Here is a 14682-nt window from a genome sequence, read left to right on the forward strand (position 1 = left end):
TAACAAAGGAGAACAGTAAATGTGGAACCTACTCTTCTTTAAAGGGATGAGATTTAGGATTATCCTAATGGAAAACAGTGAAAGGAATCCACATAAGTGTAAACTTTTCGTTTTAAACATATAATGCATATGCATAAGAAATGTAAGATTTGTGAAGACAGTGATCATTAATATTGATACAGGAGAATTTTTAAAGTGTATGTTCCCCAAAGAAATATGAATAGGAATGTATCCTCATGTCCCTACCTCTGATTAGCCACTAAGTGTAGCCACAAAGTGCAGGGACCATGACTTAATTACTTCAGCATACCTGGTGCCTAGGTTTTGACACACAGTGATGTCCTAACATTGGATTGATGAGTGAATATTGTTTGAAGAGTAAAATGAGTAATAAATTAGCACAGGAACAAATTAAGGAATAAATTAATGTATTCACAGAAAGGGTGAAATGAGGGGATTTCAACAGCAAATAAATGAAAATGATTGACTCATCATGTTGGCTATTGACCACAGATCTGCAATGATGCCCCTCCATTCTCAGGCCCCAAAAGCAGAGGACCACAATTATGTGTAGGAAAAGACAGAAATTATATTTTTAGAGGAACAATTTGACAACATGTATCAAGAGTCATAAAGATGTTTATATAAATTTTAACTTAGTAGTTTCTCTCAAGAGTTTAAGAAAAAACTCAGAGACAAACACAATATTTTATCTGTCAAATGTTGTTCATGGAATAATTTATAACAGTGAAAAATTAAATGCAAATAAAGTGTATCCAAGTTCCAAAGAAGGGGATTGGCTAAATATATATTTCACATTGATAAAAATCATGTTCTGAAGAATATTTAGTGAAATGAAAGTATTCATGATACAACACTAAGTTTAAAAGAGCATCATACAAAATAATATATTATAGTATAATTTTAACTTTGTTTAGAAGAATATATACATATATACATAGAAAAAAAGTGGAAAATCTCTAGATGGTAAGTGACTTACTGTCCAGAGGTCATTTGAATTTGAATCTATATATACTGTCTTTATTTTTAAGATATTCTCTAGGATGGGCATAAATTACTTTAAAAAGTCAGAAGTAATCTTTTGGAAGAGAAATAAATGATGTCATAAAATGTGGAGGAGGGTGGGAGGGAGGGAGACGCAAGAGGAAAGAGATATGGGAACATATGTATATGTATAACTGATTCACTTTGTTATAAAGCAGAAACTAACACACCATTGTAAAGCAATTATACTCCAATAAAGACGTAAAAAAATGTGGAGGAAAAAGCCAAAATGAGAATCAAAATAATTAATATGTTTGGCAACTGTACATGATTTCTGTTTGGAAAGGAGGAAAATAATGCAAGAGAGATGAATCAGAGTGAGGAAAAAGCTGTTCCCTTTTAAGATGCCAGTGAGAGGTGGGATATATTACAAAATATGAAGAAAATTCTTAAGGGAACAAATAAAGATGGGTGCTATACTGTACAATGTGTCATTTCATTTGTATAGATTCCAGTGGTATAGTTATACAGTATAACATAAAAATTCATTTGTGTAGAATATAGATTTTTTAAAAAACTTAACACAATTAGAGAAGAAACAATTTTAAAAATACAAGAACAAAAGAAAGAATTCTACATTGTCAGGTTTAAGGAGGTAAGGGCTTTAAGAAAGGGTAGAGCGATAATAATATATATCTTAAGGTCAAGAATAAGAGAACAGAGGGCTTTAGGGAACAAATGATCAGATCAAGGTGGCACCAATTTGGGATATTCAACTGAATATCATTCAAGTAATGCACTCAGCAATAGGTATCGTACACTCATTATGTGCTAGGAACTTTGCCAGGTTCTAGGCTTCATGCCCAATTAAACTGAATCCAGCTGTTACTTGTTCAATATTCACCATTGGCCCATGTGCCAGCCGCTGATACAACTGAGATGAATAAAAGGTATGGCTTCGAAGAGACACCCAAAAGGGCTATTTTGAATACTGAAGGAGTTTCACATTTTGAACCCATCGAGATCTAAAAAGGAAACAGGATGTGTAAGAACTGTGGGGGACCCACATTAGAATCAAAGCATGAGTAATTTAGTAGGTTGTTCACTTGGGTCTTTTGTTTCAAAGGTTGGTTCGAATAGCACAAAAGGAGGACTAGCTAGACAGTGTGCCATACTCACACTGTGAAAATTTTCTTTCCCAACAAATCATTCTGTTTTCTTTAAGATCATGATAAGAAAATAGATGTTTACTATTAATGAGACAATTTGGGTACAGGGGAAAAAAGACGAAAATCACAAAAGAATGTAGGAAATCTGTAAGTGTAGGTATAATTGGGTATATGGACTATCATAAAAATATTATAATAAATACTTGATATGATGGGGATGAGATTTCTCTACAAAACGGTATAGCAATACTAGGGCTGAATAGTTTTTTTACACACAGTGAGATCGAAATGGTAGGAAGGAAAAAGGGATTTAAAAATATCAAAAGTCCAAAGATCAGGACGGAACAATTGTATGGCAGCCAAGAAAATAGGGCCAAAATCTATAAAAGTGAGGGAAAGGAGTATCATCACATAAAGATACAAACTGCAAGAGGGCCAATGAGAATCTTGCTACACTCATAAGAGGGAAGGAAAATTTTTAAAAATCAAGATAAAAATAATTCAGGTGAAAAGAAAATAAATATGCACAATTTCCAAATACCAAGAATGACAAATTGGGTAGCTTTTCTACAGTTTTCTTATACATGGCTTATATTTGGCATTCTATATACAGTACAGTTATGCTGATAGAGAATATTTTATAGTCGTTTGAAACAACAGGGAAATCTTATGGCAGCTTTTGTACCTGCTACAAGAAGGAAGGCTAAGAATACTAAACCCAGTTTCACTCTGGTGTTTCAATATTGGGACAGTAAGATAGAGCAACCACTGCTGGCCAGTCTTTGACTTCTCCTGCCCTTGCTGAAAGCAGAAGACAGAACTCCCACTAAAGAGAAAAAATGTCCAAAATAGAAACCTACATGATGGCTATCATGAAAAAGGTGCAATGGGCAGACTTACTATCCAAATAAATGTTAAAGAGCTATACTTACTTATAAATTAAAAACCATGTGTACTTGAGAATTAAAACACTAAGCAAATTTAAAGAGAGTACAGTAAAGAGAAAGCAGAGGGTGCTACATTTTCACTGAAAACCAGTGGTAAATGCAAGGTACTGTGCTGGACAGTTAACATCAGTCCAAGGAAAGCCTGTAGGCAATGCAAATACAGCGGTCAAGCCTTACACTATAGACCCCTGTGGAATTTGTGAGCTGGTTAGTGAAGAGAGAAATAAGAATTAGTGAACTACAATAGCTTGTAAAAGGTTAATGAAAAAGTAAGAAGAGGGGAAAACCATATTCTGAGGATCTTGGGCATAAAAATTCCCTGGGATAATTAAAATCCAAAATCATACACATTGATAAGTACCAGGAGAAGAATTTGCCATGGTCTTATTGTAATATCTCTTGAAAGTTTACTCTGTGTTTTTAACAAAGCCAGGAGAGGAATAATCTCATCCCCATCTTAGAGATGAGATAACTGAAGAACAGGGAAATTAGTAACTAGCTCTGTATACCCAATGAGTTAGAGCCAGTATTCGAATACAAGCCATCCAGCATTCTAAAGGAGATATGCTTAGCCACTATGCTGCACTGCTATAACACAATATAAAGTTATTTTGTTAATATAAATATATATAATTATAATAAAATATAAATCCAATCAGTAGATGAAAAATAAAAAATGTTTAGAGGCAATGCTAAATGTACTTGTATGCCGAGTTCTTAAGAAATGATTATTAAATATTATAGAAATTTTGTTGTCACAGTGAAAGTAAAAAAAAGCCCTGAAGATAAAATGATTTCATAGATGCATGTATTTTGAATGATATTTTGTTAATAATATGTAATACATTGTTATATAATAAAATATGTTAATATATAATAGTGGTATTTAATATATATAATAGTGATATGTAATAATATGTAACAAAATAAATGTTAATAAAAATAAATAAATATTAATGAATTTAATAGGAGAGACCTTAAAAAACACTCAACAGATCAAGTCCAGCTTTCTCTTAAGATATACTATTTTGGTAATTGAATAACAAAACAATTTATTAAATAAAATGCATTAGAGGTATTTGGCAACATACCACCTTTAAATATTTCACTTCTTTAGCAAATGTAGTGATTAAATTAAGCTGGCTATATAACTGAGTACAGCTGCAGAAAGACATATAAAAGAAACTTGTATAAGTAAACACTTCATTTAAAGAAAGAAATGTGGCCTATTTGCATCCCTCTTGCAGTTAATCTACATACACCTAAGTCACTTCACCCCTTTCTGGAAGACTTAAACTCCTGGCTCACTATTTCAGTCTCCAACATGACTCTTTTCCAGCAACCTGTTTTTCACCATATTTATCCCTCTATCCTCGTGGCTGTACCCTAGACCTTGCCATTACTAACAACTGCAACCTTTTTATTATTTTAATTTCAAGCATCTGCTCACCTCAAGTCATACTGACTTTTTCTTGCTCTGTCTTGAAACACTCTGCACACTCCTACCTCAGAGCCTCAGTATTTAGCTGTTCCCTCTGTTTTTTTTAATAATTTTATTTATTTATTTATTTATTTATGGCTGCGTTGGGTCTTCTTTGCTGCGTGCGGGGCTTTGTCTAGCTGTGGAGAGCGGGGGCTACTCTTCGCCACGGTGCGCAGGCTTCTCACTGCAGTGGCTTCACTTGTTGCAGAGCACAGGCTCTAGGCGTGTGGGCTTCAGTAGTTGTGGCATGTGGGCTCAGCAGTTGTGGCTCGTGGGCTCTAGAGCGCAGGCTCAGCAGTTGTGGCACACAGGCTTAGTTGCTCCACGGCATGTGGGATCTTCCCGTACCAGGGCTCGAACCCGGGTCCCCTGCATTGGCAGGAGGACTCTTAACCACTGCGCCACCAGGGAAGCCCGCTTTTCTGTTTTATAATGTTATAAGGCATTATGTGGGTATTCCACTTCTGGAAAAAGGTTCCTACTTTTCCATGTACTACTATGATTTGAACTAGAAATTCCTCAGTGACTTAGCATCCTGACTGAAATGCAGTTCTACAAGGAAAGTTAATGCTTTTCTATAGCTTTCCAAAAGAACTATGTACATGAGAGCTATGATCTTGAAGACTAAGATCCCAATTCAGCAAGCAAGTTCCTTTACATGGGTTGTCATTTCTTTTCCAATTTGCCATTAGTTTATTATATATGTAGATTAGTACATAAGTTATAATCATTAATTATAATAAATATATATTTAATAAATATAATGTAATTTACTGTGATGAATGATTAATTAACAAAATTAAAATGATTAATCTTTTATTATTTCTTTTTACCATTTAATTCTCACAACCACAAGTGTCACCATCATTAAGGCAGTAGAACTTAACAGTAAACTCTGCAAACAAGCAGATATAAATCAGAATTCTCCATCCGTTTCTCTCTTTTTTGACATTTATCTTTGAGGCACAGATACTTGAAGGACCAAGACTTTGTACACTGACTTGACTTTTGTTCTGTCCTTTTGTATGGCTGGGAGGTTGTCTATGTTTACTTTGGATAGTATTACTGTCCAGGATGGTATGTACTTTAAGGACAATTTGGGTGATTTAATAGAGTTTTGCATTGTGCTCTGCGATTTTAGAATCTGACAGCCCACCCTGAGAACAGTGCATGACTGTACTTTACACTTTCTGCCAATAGTTGTTTCCTTGGTCTTGGACTTCATCTATTAAAATAAAAATCCCAAACAAAAACCAAACAGAAATGAACCTAGGCAGACACTGCAGGTGAAGTGATAGTTTTCCACTTTTTTTTCTTGGAAGAAAACTGCAGTTTTCTGAGCAGACCAGCATAGCGACCTGAACATCCATGTGCCCAGAAGAGCTGGTCCATCTCTTCCCCTTGGTATGAGTGTAAACTGCTATATAAACCAAAGGTGTTTATCTGAGTATCACACATGTGTATCCTGAAATTCTCACTGGCTACCATTGACTTCTGAAGTTTCTAAGAGCCCTGCAGTAATTTACAACAATAAGAACCCTTCTCTAAGCATCACCTCTTAAAAAAATACCAGAGTTCATTTTCAAACTTTAAAATTAAAATTTGAAATAAAAGCTAACTCTACTCGGTGGACTTCTGAAGATTCTGTACAAGTTTGAAGGAATAATGGCCTTTATAAATTCACTTCAGAACCACTTTAATTTACATAGCTATCTCCCTGGAAGTCCTTTTGACATTAAAAAGCTGTCATACTTTCTTATCTTTATTCTTTGAGAGATTAAAGCTGGTCCGTCAGGGAAGTCTTAAGGTGATGAAGCAGGGGTTGGGGGGCCCTCTCAATGGTCATCTTCCACTGTTCTCTGCAAGACTTCGCCCAACATCATTCTAAAGGGGACTGTAAGAGACAGCGGCTATGGGCTTAAGGATTATCAACACAACACTGACCAGAGCATTCCAAAATACACATTTTCCCTTTACTTCAGAAAGACAACACTGTCAAAAAAGGGGCTCATAATCTTTTTTTTTTTTTTTTTTTCGGTACGCGGGCCTCTCACTGCTGTGGCCTCTCCCGTTGTGGAGCACAGGCTCTGGACGCGCAGGCTCAGCGGCATGTGGGATCCTCCCGGACCGGGGCACGAACCCCTGTCCCCTGCCTCGGCAGGCGGACTCTCAACCACTGCGCCACCAGGGAAGCCCGGGGCTCATACTCTTGCTCTCTAAACAGCAGAACTGTCAAACCTTAAAATATATACCCCTAAAAATTGGCTAATTTTAGTGGCAGTTCTCCATAAAAATGATGAAATTCACTAAAGATTCATACTAATTATTATTAATAATTCATAATAAAAAACTTAAACAGTATATCCCTTAAATCCAAATTTAAAACTAGAGCCACTATTCCTTGTGCATGCTGCTTTCCTTCAGTGATGTGGTCAGTACTTACAGCGAATTCAGAGAGCGTAGTCCTTGGAAAGCATCTGGTGCTAGCTCAGAGATCTGATTATTGCTCAGGTCGCTAAGATTAAAAATAGGTTAGGTTAAACTAAATAAAATATCAGTGAGATTTACTGCAGGAGAAAGCTATTTATTACCTCTGCATGTCAGTTTTGCACCTATCAATACATATATAAAATTTGCAACATGAAACATCTGAAGCATCCTAAATTAAAAAAAAAATCACACTTTTAAATCAATTATTGTCTATTTTCCTAAATTATTATTAAAGATGGCATGTGTTATTTTTGAAAATAGAACATTTAAGAATTTGACTGTATAATATATTGACCACGTACGTTCACACTAGTGTGAATTAATATGCTAAATTACAGAGAACTTAAAAAATTAATAGTTTAGCTTTTAACATTACAATATTATAGAACTAGTAACAGATAGCCACATCATTTAATATTTAATCTGTCGAGTACTTATTCATACTTAAATGGATGTCTTCTCATGGTCATGACTTGTATAATTTTTAAAAATTACACTGATTTCAGAATATTATTCACTCACATTCTTCTAAGCTTTTTATATGGTGAGAAAGCTCCAGGAGGGATGACCTTGATTGAGTTCTGCTCCAAACGTCTGCAATGAAAAAAAAATTAAGTTTTAAATAGAAATGTGAGCTCCCAGCTATGTTTAATTCAAGCCATGTCAAGAAGCAAAGGTGATATGCTTTATAAGTGATATTTTCTTTTTTTCTCAAAAAAGACTACTAAAATTAATTGTGCTCTGCCCTAAATGTGGTATAAGATTGGGAATAAAAACAAAGCAACTCTAAAAACAATAAAAATATTCTGATTTTTTAGGCATTACAAGTTCATTAATATTTAAGTCTGGAGTTTGTATAAAAGAAAGAACACCTGTAAGAAGCTAAGTTGGGAATACATTTTGCTAACTTCAATATCAGGAAGAAATACGTTGTAACATTGAAAAGATGTAGAACATGTTTTACAGATAGCTATAACTCTTCCACGAAAGACATTATCGTTGAATACTAAATTTTATAAACCATTTCCTCAACAGAAAGCATATTATAGCTTGAAAGAATTGTTATATGCAGAAAATTAATTTTGAAGCTTCTTCTGAGGCAAAAATCCTATACTCTAAATTCATAAGTGCTACAGATATTTTCAGTAAAACTGTCTGGACTCTGTCAATCCATTATGTGAATATTTCATGTGAAAACCACTGCAGCAAAGTGCATTTAAACACAACTGCCGTGTTTTTATGACGCACTAAAATCTGAGAGGTGAAAATAACCCTCTAACATTATCTATTCCATGGTTCTGCTATCAAAGAAAGAGAAGATTTTACCCATCTAGTTATGAAAGACACAAAACAGTATATTTCACAGGGTGTTTTGGTAAATATTTTAGTCCATCAAAAAATGTTGTCTCTCAGCCTCATTTCTACCCATATAAATATGCTAATACACATTTCCCATTCCTCCTCCTCGCTTCTGCTCTGTATCCCAGAGAGCTGACTCCTGTGAACCATTTAGTCCAGGCTCAGTTGCTAACTGGCTTTTGTGAGACTTGATCAGTGAAAGGCACTGGTGGGAGACCCAAGGTGGGACGAAGGGAGAAGCCAGTTAGCAACTCCCCTTTTCTGCCTCAGGATATGTCCTCAGCCGTGGTCTCATCTCTTCCTTAATTTTAGCTCCTGCTAAGGGCCAGCTCCTAACTGTATATCATCAACTTCTTAGTTCTTTGTAGCCCTGGGGGTGGAAGCAGCTTTCTAATCTGTGTCACTTTCTAGAGCTGTTTAACTCATTTGTCATATTAAATCCCTCTGTTGAAATACCTGGCATGAGCTCCATTTTCTTGCCCAAATTTAAAAATATATATACATATACACATATATGTATATACATTTATATTGGTATATTTATGTATAAATATTATATATAGAGAGAGGCATATATAGGCTATATATGTGTCATATACAGTGATTCATTTTTATTGAATGTTGGTAATACTTTGACATTATATGTATTACAAGCATTTAATGGACATCAGTTCAACATAAATAAAATATCACTAGGAGGTTAAGTCAAATTGCTTAAATTACAGTCTTTTCTGATTCAAAGGCCTTATATTACAATATCATGTTTTCTTCAAGTCTCAGTGTTCACCCTCTGACCTCCTTGTCTCTAAAGGCAATGGGTTTCCCCAGTCTTCATTGCTCTTGAACTCACTGTGGCATATGATATTGTGAACAATCCTTCCTCCCTTGGATGTGACACTATATGTTCCTGATTCTCGTTCTGCTTTACTCTTTCTAATTTATGGCTTCATTTTCTAGTCCTCCAAACTGAGTTATTCCCCAAGTTTCTGTCCCTTGCTCTCTCACAAAAAGGTAAAATCTTTTCTGTAACTTGCAACATTAGTCATGATCCTCATCCTCCAGAAAGCAGAAGTTACTTTGTTCACATTAAAGAAAAACTTAAGCTTAAGCTATTTACGAAATATGTTAAGGAAGCAAATTAAAATCACTCATATTACAGTACTCAGATCCATGAATTTTACTTTAGTTTTTCTGCACGCATATTTATTTTATATAATTAAAATCTTACTGTATAGAGAATTTTGAGTTGACTCCTTTACACTAAACATCATATCATCCATTTTTTCCTATATCATTAAAATTTTTGGAAGACATTATTTTTAATGTTTTCATGACAATTCAATTGTCAAAATGTGCCATATTTCCTTAATCATTCCTTATTGTTAGCCGTTGAAGATAATAATAATTTCACATCAATATTAATAATATTGTTGAGTTATTTTAAGATGACTAGAGCACAGCCTCCTTTTGAAGCTTTCCTTTACTTTCTTAGGTATGGTTAAATGTATCTTTCTCTCTGCTAAAGGGCATTTTCTTCTAAACTCCTCTGCTCTTATCTGACTGCATTCTATTTATTTTTCATATATCCCTCCTCCACCAGGTTGTTGGCCCCTAAGGGGCAGATTTGCCCTAGAAGACAAGAAATAAATCTCATGAAGCAAATATGAATTTCCTTCATATGGATTATTTATCTAGGTCTTAAGAAAGGGTTACTTTTTTCAAAAGCTCTAAGTATAGCAAAGGATATTTTAATCATTTCACTGTTACATTATTGATTAGAACATTATGAATTGATGGTTTAGACACATTTTTTTTTTGCTGTGATCCATTCTTGTAGTTGGATTTTAAGAAGTTTAAAATGTAATCGATGAAAATATAGTAAAAACAAGCTATAGATGGATTACTCTTGATTAAAGGACTTTCTTCAAATCCAGGCCAATGAAACATCATTTCATTTTGTTAAAGATTTTCTCAAAATAATATAATGCAATGATGAGAAAAAATAAAAATTCTTAGTGTCTAGCAGGTTTCTTTCAACAGTCATGCAAAACTAGATCATACAATTACTTTTTGTAAATATAATTTCAGTTTCTTGAAAATAAGGAATCAGCAATTATTCATTCATTCATTCAATCTGCAAATATTTAATGATGGCCCTGTGCAATATTGTATTACATAATTGGAATTCAATGGTGATCAAAAGCAGATATGTTTATACCCTCATGGACGTTTTATTGATAAAGTGTCCAGTTTTACAGTTACATTTCCAACTAATTTGTTCAATATAAGTTTTTTTAAAAATGAGATATTCAGTACTGAGACTTCTGAGATGTCAGTAACATTAACTTACAAATGTGGCCAAACTAATTCTATCGCTTAATATAATTAAAAAACTTCTTTAGAAATTTAAAAATTCATTTATTATTTTAAAGTCTCAGAACCTAGAATACTTATAATGATCACTAATTGTTCTAATGGCTTTTAAATATGTATATGTATATATATATATATATATATATATATATATATATACATATATATATATATATATATTTTGGTGGTACGCGGGCCTCTCACTGTTGCGGCCTCCCCCCTTGCAGAGCACAGCCTCCGGATGCGCAGGCTCAGCAGCCATGGCTTACGGGCCCAGCTGCTCGGCAGCATGTGGGATCTTCCCGGACCGGGGCATGAACCTGTGTCCCCTGCATCGGCAGGCAGACTCTCAACCACTGCGCCACCAGGGAAGCCCTTAAATATATTTTATTGTAACTTAGTTTGTGTTGAATCTGCAGTTAATTTCATTGATAACTATTCCTGCTAAAGCAAAAAAAAAAAAACCAAAAAGATATAAGTGGGCCATCTATTTTTTTAGAAAATCATGCTCAAGAAGTTACAAAACAAAGAGAATTCATGATGAAAACATTTAGTTTTATATGCAAAAATAACTCAAACATAATATAGCAATACTGCAGGTATTATTCCTTATTGCAATGTCCCATGACTTAATCTTCATGTGGCAAACCATATCACTTACAACATATGCAACAGAAAGCTGAACAATGACATGTACAATGGATTTGCTTGCTTTTCTTTATTTATCTATTTACTTCCAACCTTGTTCCAAAAAAAGAGTATTTGAAACGAAGCTTATATGGTTATTTACATTGACTCAGCAGCTAATTGGTCTTTATGGCACTGTCTAGCAGTACACTAAGGCACAACATAATTGCCTCCTTCATTCAAAGAGACAGATTCTCATGCAGGGAAATATTCTACCACTGATAGATGTCAAACCATAAATTTTAAAACGTTTAAAAATATCCATTTTCTTGTTTTCAGTGGACAAACAATAAACTAATGTGTACTTTCTATAAACTTCTAGGTCTCTAGGATAAATAATTTCTGTGTTTCATTACAAGAACCTCATAATATATTTGACAAACTACAAACAACACACATCTCAAATGATGCCCTTCCTCCTAAAACAAGAAGGGGGACTATTAAAACCTGATTATAAAACATGAGGAGGAAAAATATTAGATTTTTCAGGTGAAGGTTTAAAAAAAAGGAAGGGTAAGCTGGGACAAAGTGAGAGAGTAGCATTGACATATATACACTACCAAATGTAAAACAGATAGCAAATGGGAAGCAGCCACATAGCATAGGGAGATCAGCTCGGTGCTTTGTGACCACCTAAAGGGGTGGGATAGGGAGGGTGGGAGGGAGATGCAAGAGGGAGGGGATATGGGGATATATGTATACGTATAGCTGATTCACTTTGTTACACAGCAGAAACTAACATACCATTGTAAAACAATTATACTCCAATAAAGATGTTAAAAAAATTATATACCTAATAACACAGCTTCAAAATATAAGCAAACATTGTGAAAAAAGTATAAGAAACAGACATAAAAAAACAAAAACAAACAAAAAAACAAACAAAAAATGCCAGGGTTACAAAAAGAGATAGTGTAATGGCTGAGATATATTTGCTTGTTGTAGATAAAATCCACCATAATTAAGAGCCTTCCAAATGCTATCCCTTCATAAAAAAAAAATTCAATATTTTAAATTTCAAAGTAGAAATAGATTTAGAAAACTGAGTGAGAGAGGGAGAAAATTTTATAAACCCCATATGATAAAGGAAGACTTTTTCATATAAAAGGAGCCAGAATCTTTTTCTCCACGGAATGTATGTGAACAATTCCAAAACATTTCATCGCTGTGTGTACGTATATCTCAAAGCAATCTGCTGCTACACTTCATCAAAACAAGAAGGAAACTTTAGTTAGAAGTTCAATTTTAGTTAGAAGACAGTTTTCTAACTGTTCCAATCAAAAAATTCACAAGTATGTTTAACCAATAAAAGAACTTTTTCCTCCCACTCCCATATATCTTTTTCTCTTGTTCTCTACTGCTTTTTTTTTAAAAGAAATATATGTCTTCACAGTTTTAGAGTTCCTAAAGAATGAACAGCTACCAATATACGTCACTTTTCTGGTGCCTATTTCAAAGATGGTAGAAAATGGGAAATTATCAGTAAATCTCTCTGCTGTAATACTGTGGACACTTAAAACCTGCATATTATGTGCAGGTATAGCTGGGTTCTGTGGCATATAAATACTTTACCATGGTTATCAATTAGCAGATCTTACATCAGGAAAGTATACAACATACAGTGTAATTGGATAGTTAATTATTCCAACTAGTTCTGAAGACATCTACACTATATTAAACAACATTATTTTATTTTATTTTATTTATTTATTTATTTATTTTTTTTTCTTTTTGTGGTATGTGAGCCTCTCACTGTTGTGGCCTCTCCCGTTGCGGAGCACAGGCTCCGGATGCGCAGGCCCAGCGGCCATGGCTCACGGGCCCAGCCGCTCCGCGGCATATGGGATCCTCCCAGACCGGGGCACGAACCCGTATCCCCTGCATCGGCAGGCGGACTCTTAACCACTTGCGCCACCAGGGAGGCCCCATTAGTTTATTTTAAATGACACTTTCGACTCACTAGCTTTCAATACTCAGGCATTAGTTTCAATATTTTTCAAATTAAATTATCTTGATAAACTATAAAAAATAACATCCACATGCCAAAGCTGAAATAGCTCTCCCAAGAGGTATTTATGTTTTGTATATGTATCGACATAAAGATAAAAAGTGGAGTTTAGTGATTAAAAGTATGAGTTTTATACAGACTTGGATTAAATTCAGAATCTGCCACTGATTAGCTCTGCAGACCTTGCAAAAGTTAGTTTGTTTCTCGGTGTCTCAGTTTCTCTTTCTGAAAAATGAGAAAATAAAACCTACTATAAATGTTTTGGTAAAAATTATGAGATGTAAAAAAACATATATGGTATGCTTTTTCCTGCTCAAAAAATAGCGGAAAAAAATTTAAATGAGGATATATATGTGTACATATATAACATATAAATATGGCATTATAATATAATGTCTGTAGCCTGTATTAGTCACACATATACACACAGATTATAGAAAGGAATAAATCTGACATATGACTTGATCTCTAATGTGAAATAAACATGTATGGTTCCAAAACACATTTTAAAACAAATTAGCAAAACAGTTTTGCAGATAACTCCCAACTGTCTATTAAACACCTACACTCAAGCATCATTCACATACATGAAGGCTGAAAAAAAAATACAAATGGTTGCTATTTCCATGATCAACATGATTAAAATAGAGCACTTACTCTAATTTGAAAACTGAGAAACTCAAAAAAAGTTTTTACACCACCAGTAAAGTATGAGTTTGGATTGAGTGTTCCTGTAACATACAGCCCAGATGCTGATTATACATGGCAATAAAACTGACAGTTCTTTGCATTTTCCCCATCTGCTTTTAACGTAAATGGCAAAAACAGCTGCCAAAGAACAGAACAGATTTAATGGGGTGAAGGCTGGAGCTGCAGATTGACTTTAGTTTTTGAGTCATGGACTGCTGAGTGTAGCCAAATATTCTCATCATAGGTAACACCAGGCCTGCATTTGTAAAGGAGGAAGCAGCAATATTACTTTGACATCAGGGATCCTCTTGCCTATTACATAATAATTCTAAAGTAAGTACTTTATATTTTTGGAATGTTACTTCCAACTTGAGCAGTAAATGCATGCCATTGAAATCCTTCAGATGTCTCTACATAAAATGACCCAAGATTATCTTAGACTAGAATATTATTGCTGTTATGTAATTGTGA

At 34.3% G+C, this 14682-nt stretch overlaps 1 protein-coding gene across 2 annotated transcripts in view; it reads right to left on the reverse strand.

The window, feature by feature from the left end:
* SLIT2 (slit guidance ligand 2) overlaps nucleotides 1-14682 on the reverse strand; it is a 405484-nt gene that overhangs the window by 102813 nt on the left and 287989 nt on the right. For both annotated transcript variants that reach the window (XM_060103633.1, XM_060103629.1), the window contains exons 10-11: nucleotides 7617-7688; nucleotides 7048-7119 (exon numbers count right to left, since the gene is read on the reverse strand). In XM_060103633.1, the coding sequence (XP_059959616.1) occupies nucleotides 7048-7119; nucleotides 7617-7688 (144 nt within the window). The remainder of the gene's footprint in view (nucleotides 1-7047; nucleotides 7120-7616; nucleotides 7689-14682) is intronic.

Source organism: Mesoplodon densirostris, chromosome 1 (genome assembly GCF_025265405.1).
Source record: "Mesoplodon densirostris isolate mMesDen1 chromosome 1, mMesDen1 primary haplotype, whole genome shotgun sequence".
NCBI lineage: Eukaryota > Metazoa > Chordata > Mammalia > Artiodactyla > Ziphiidae > Mesoplodon > Mesoplodon densirostris.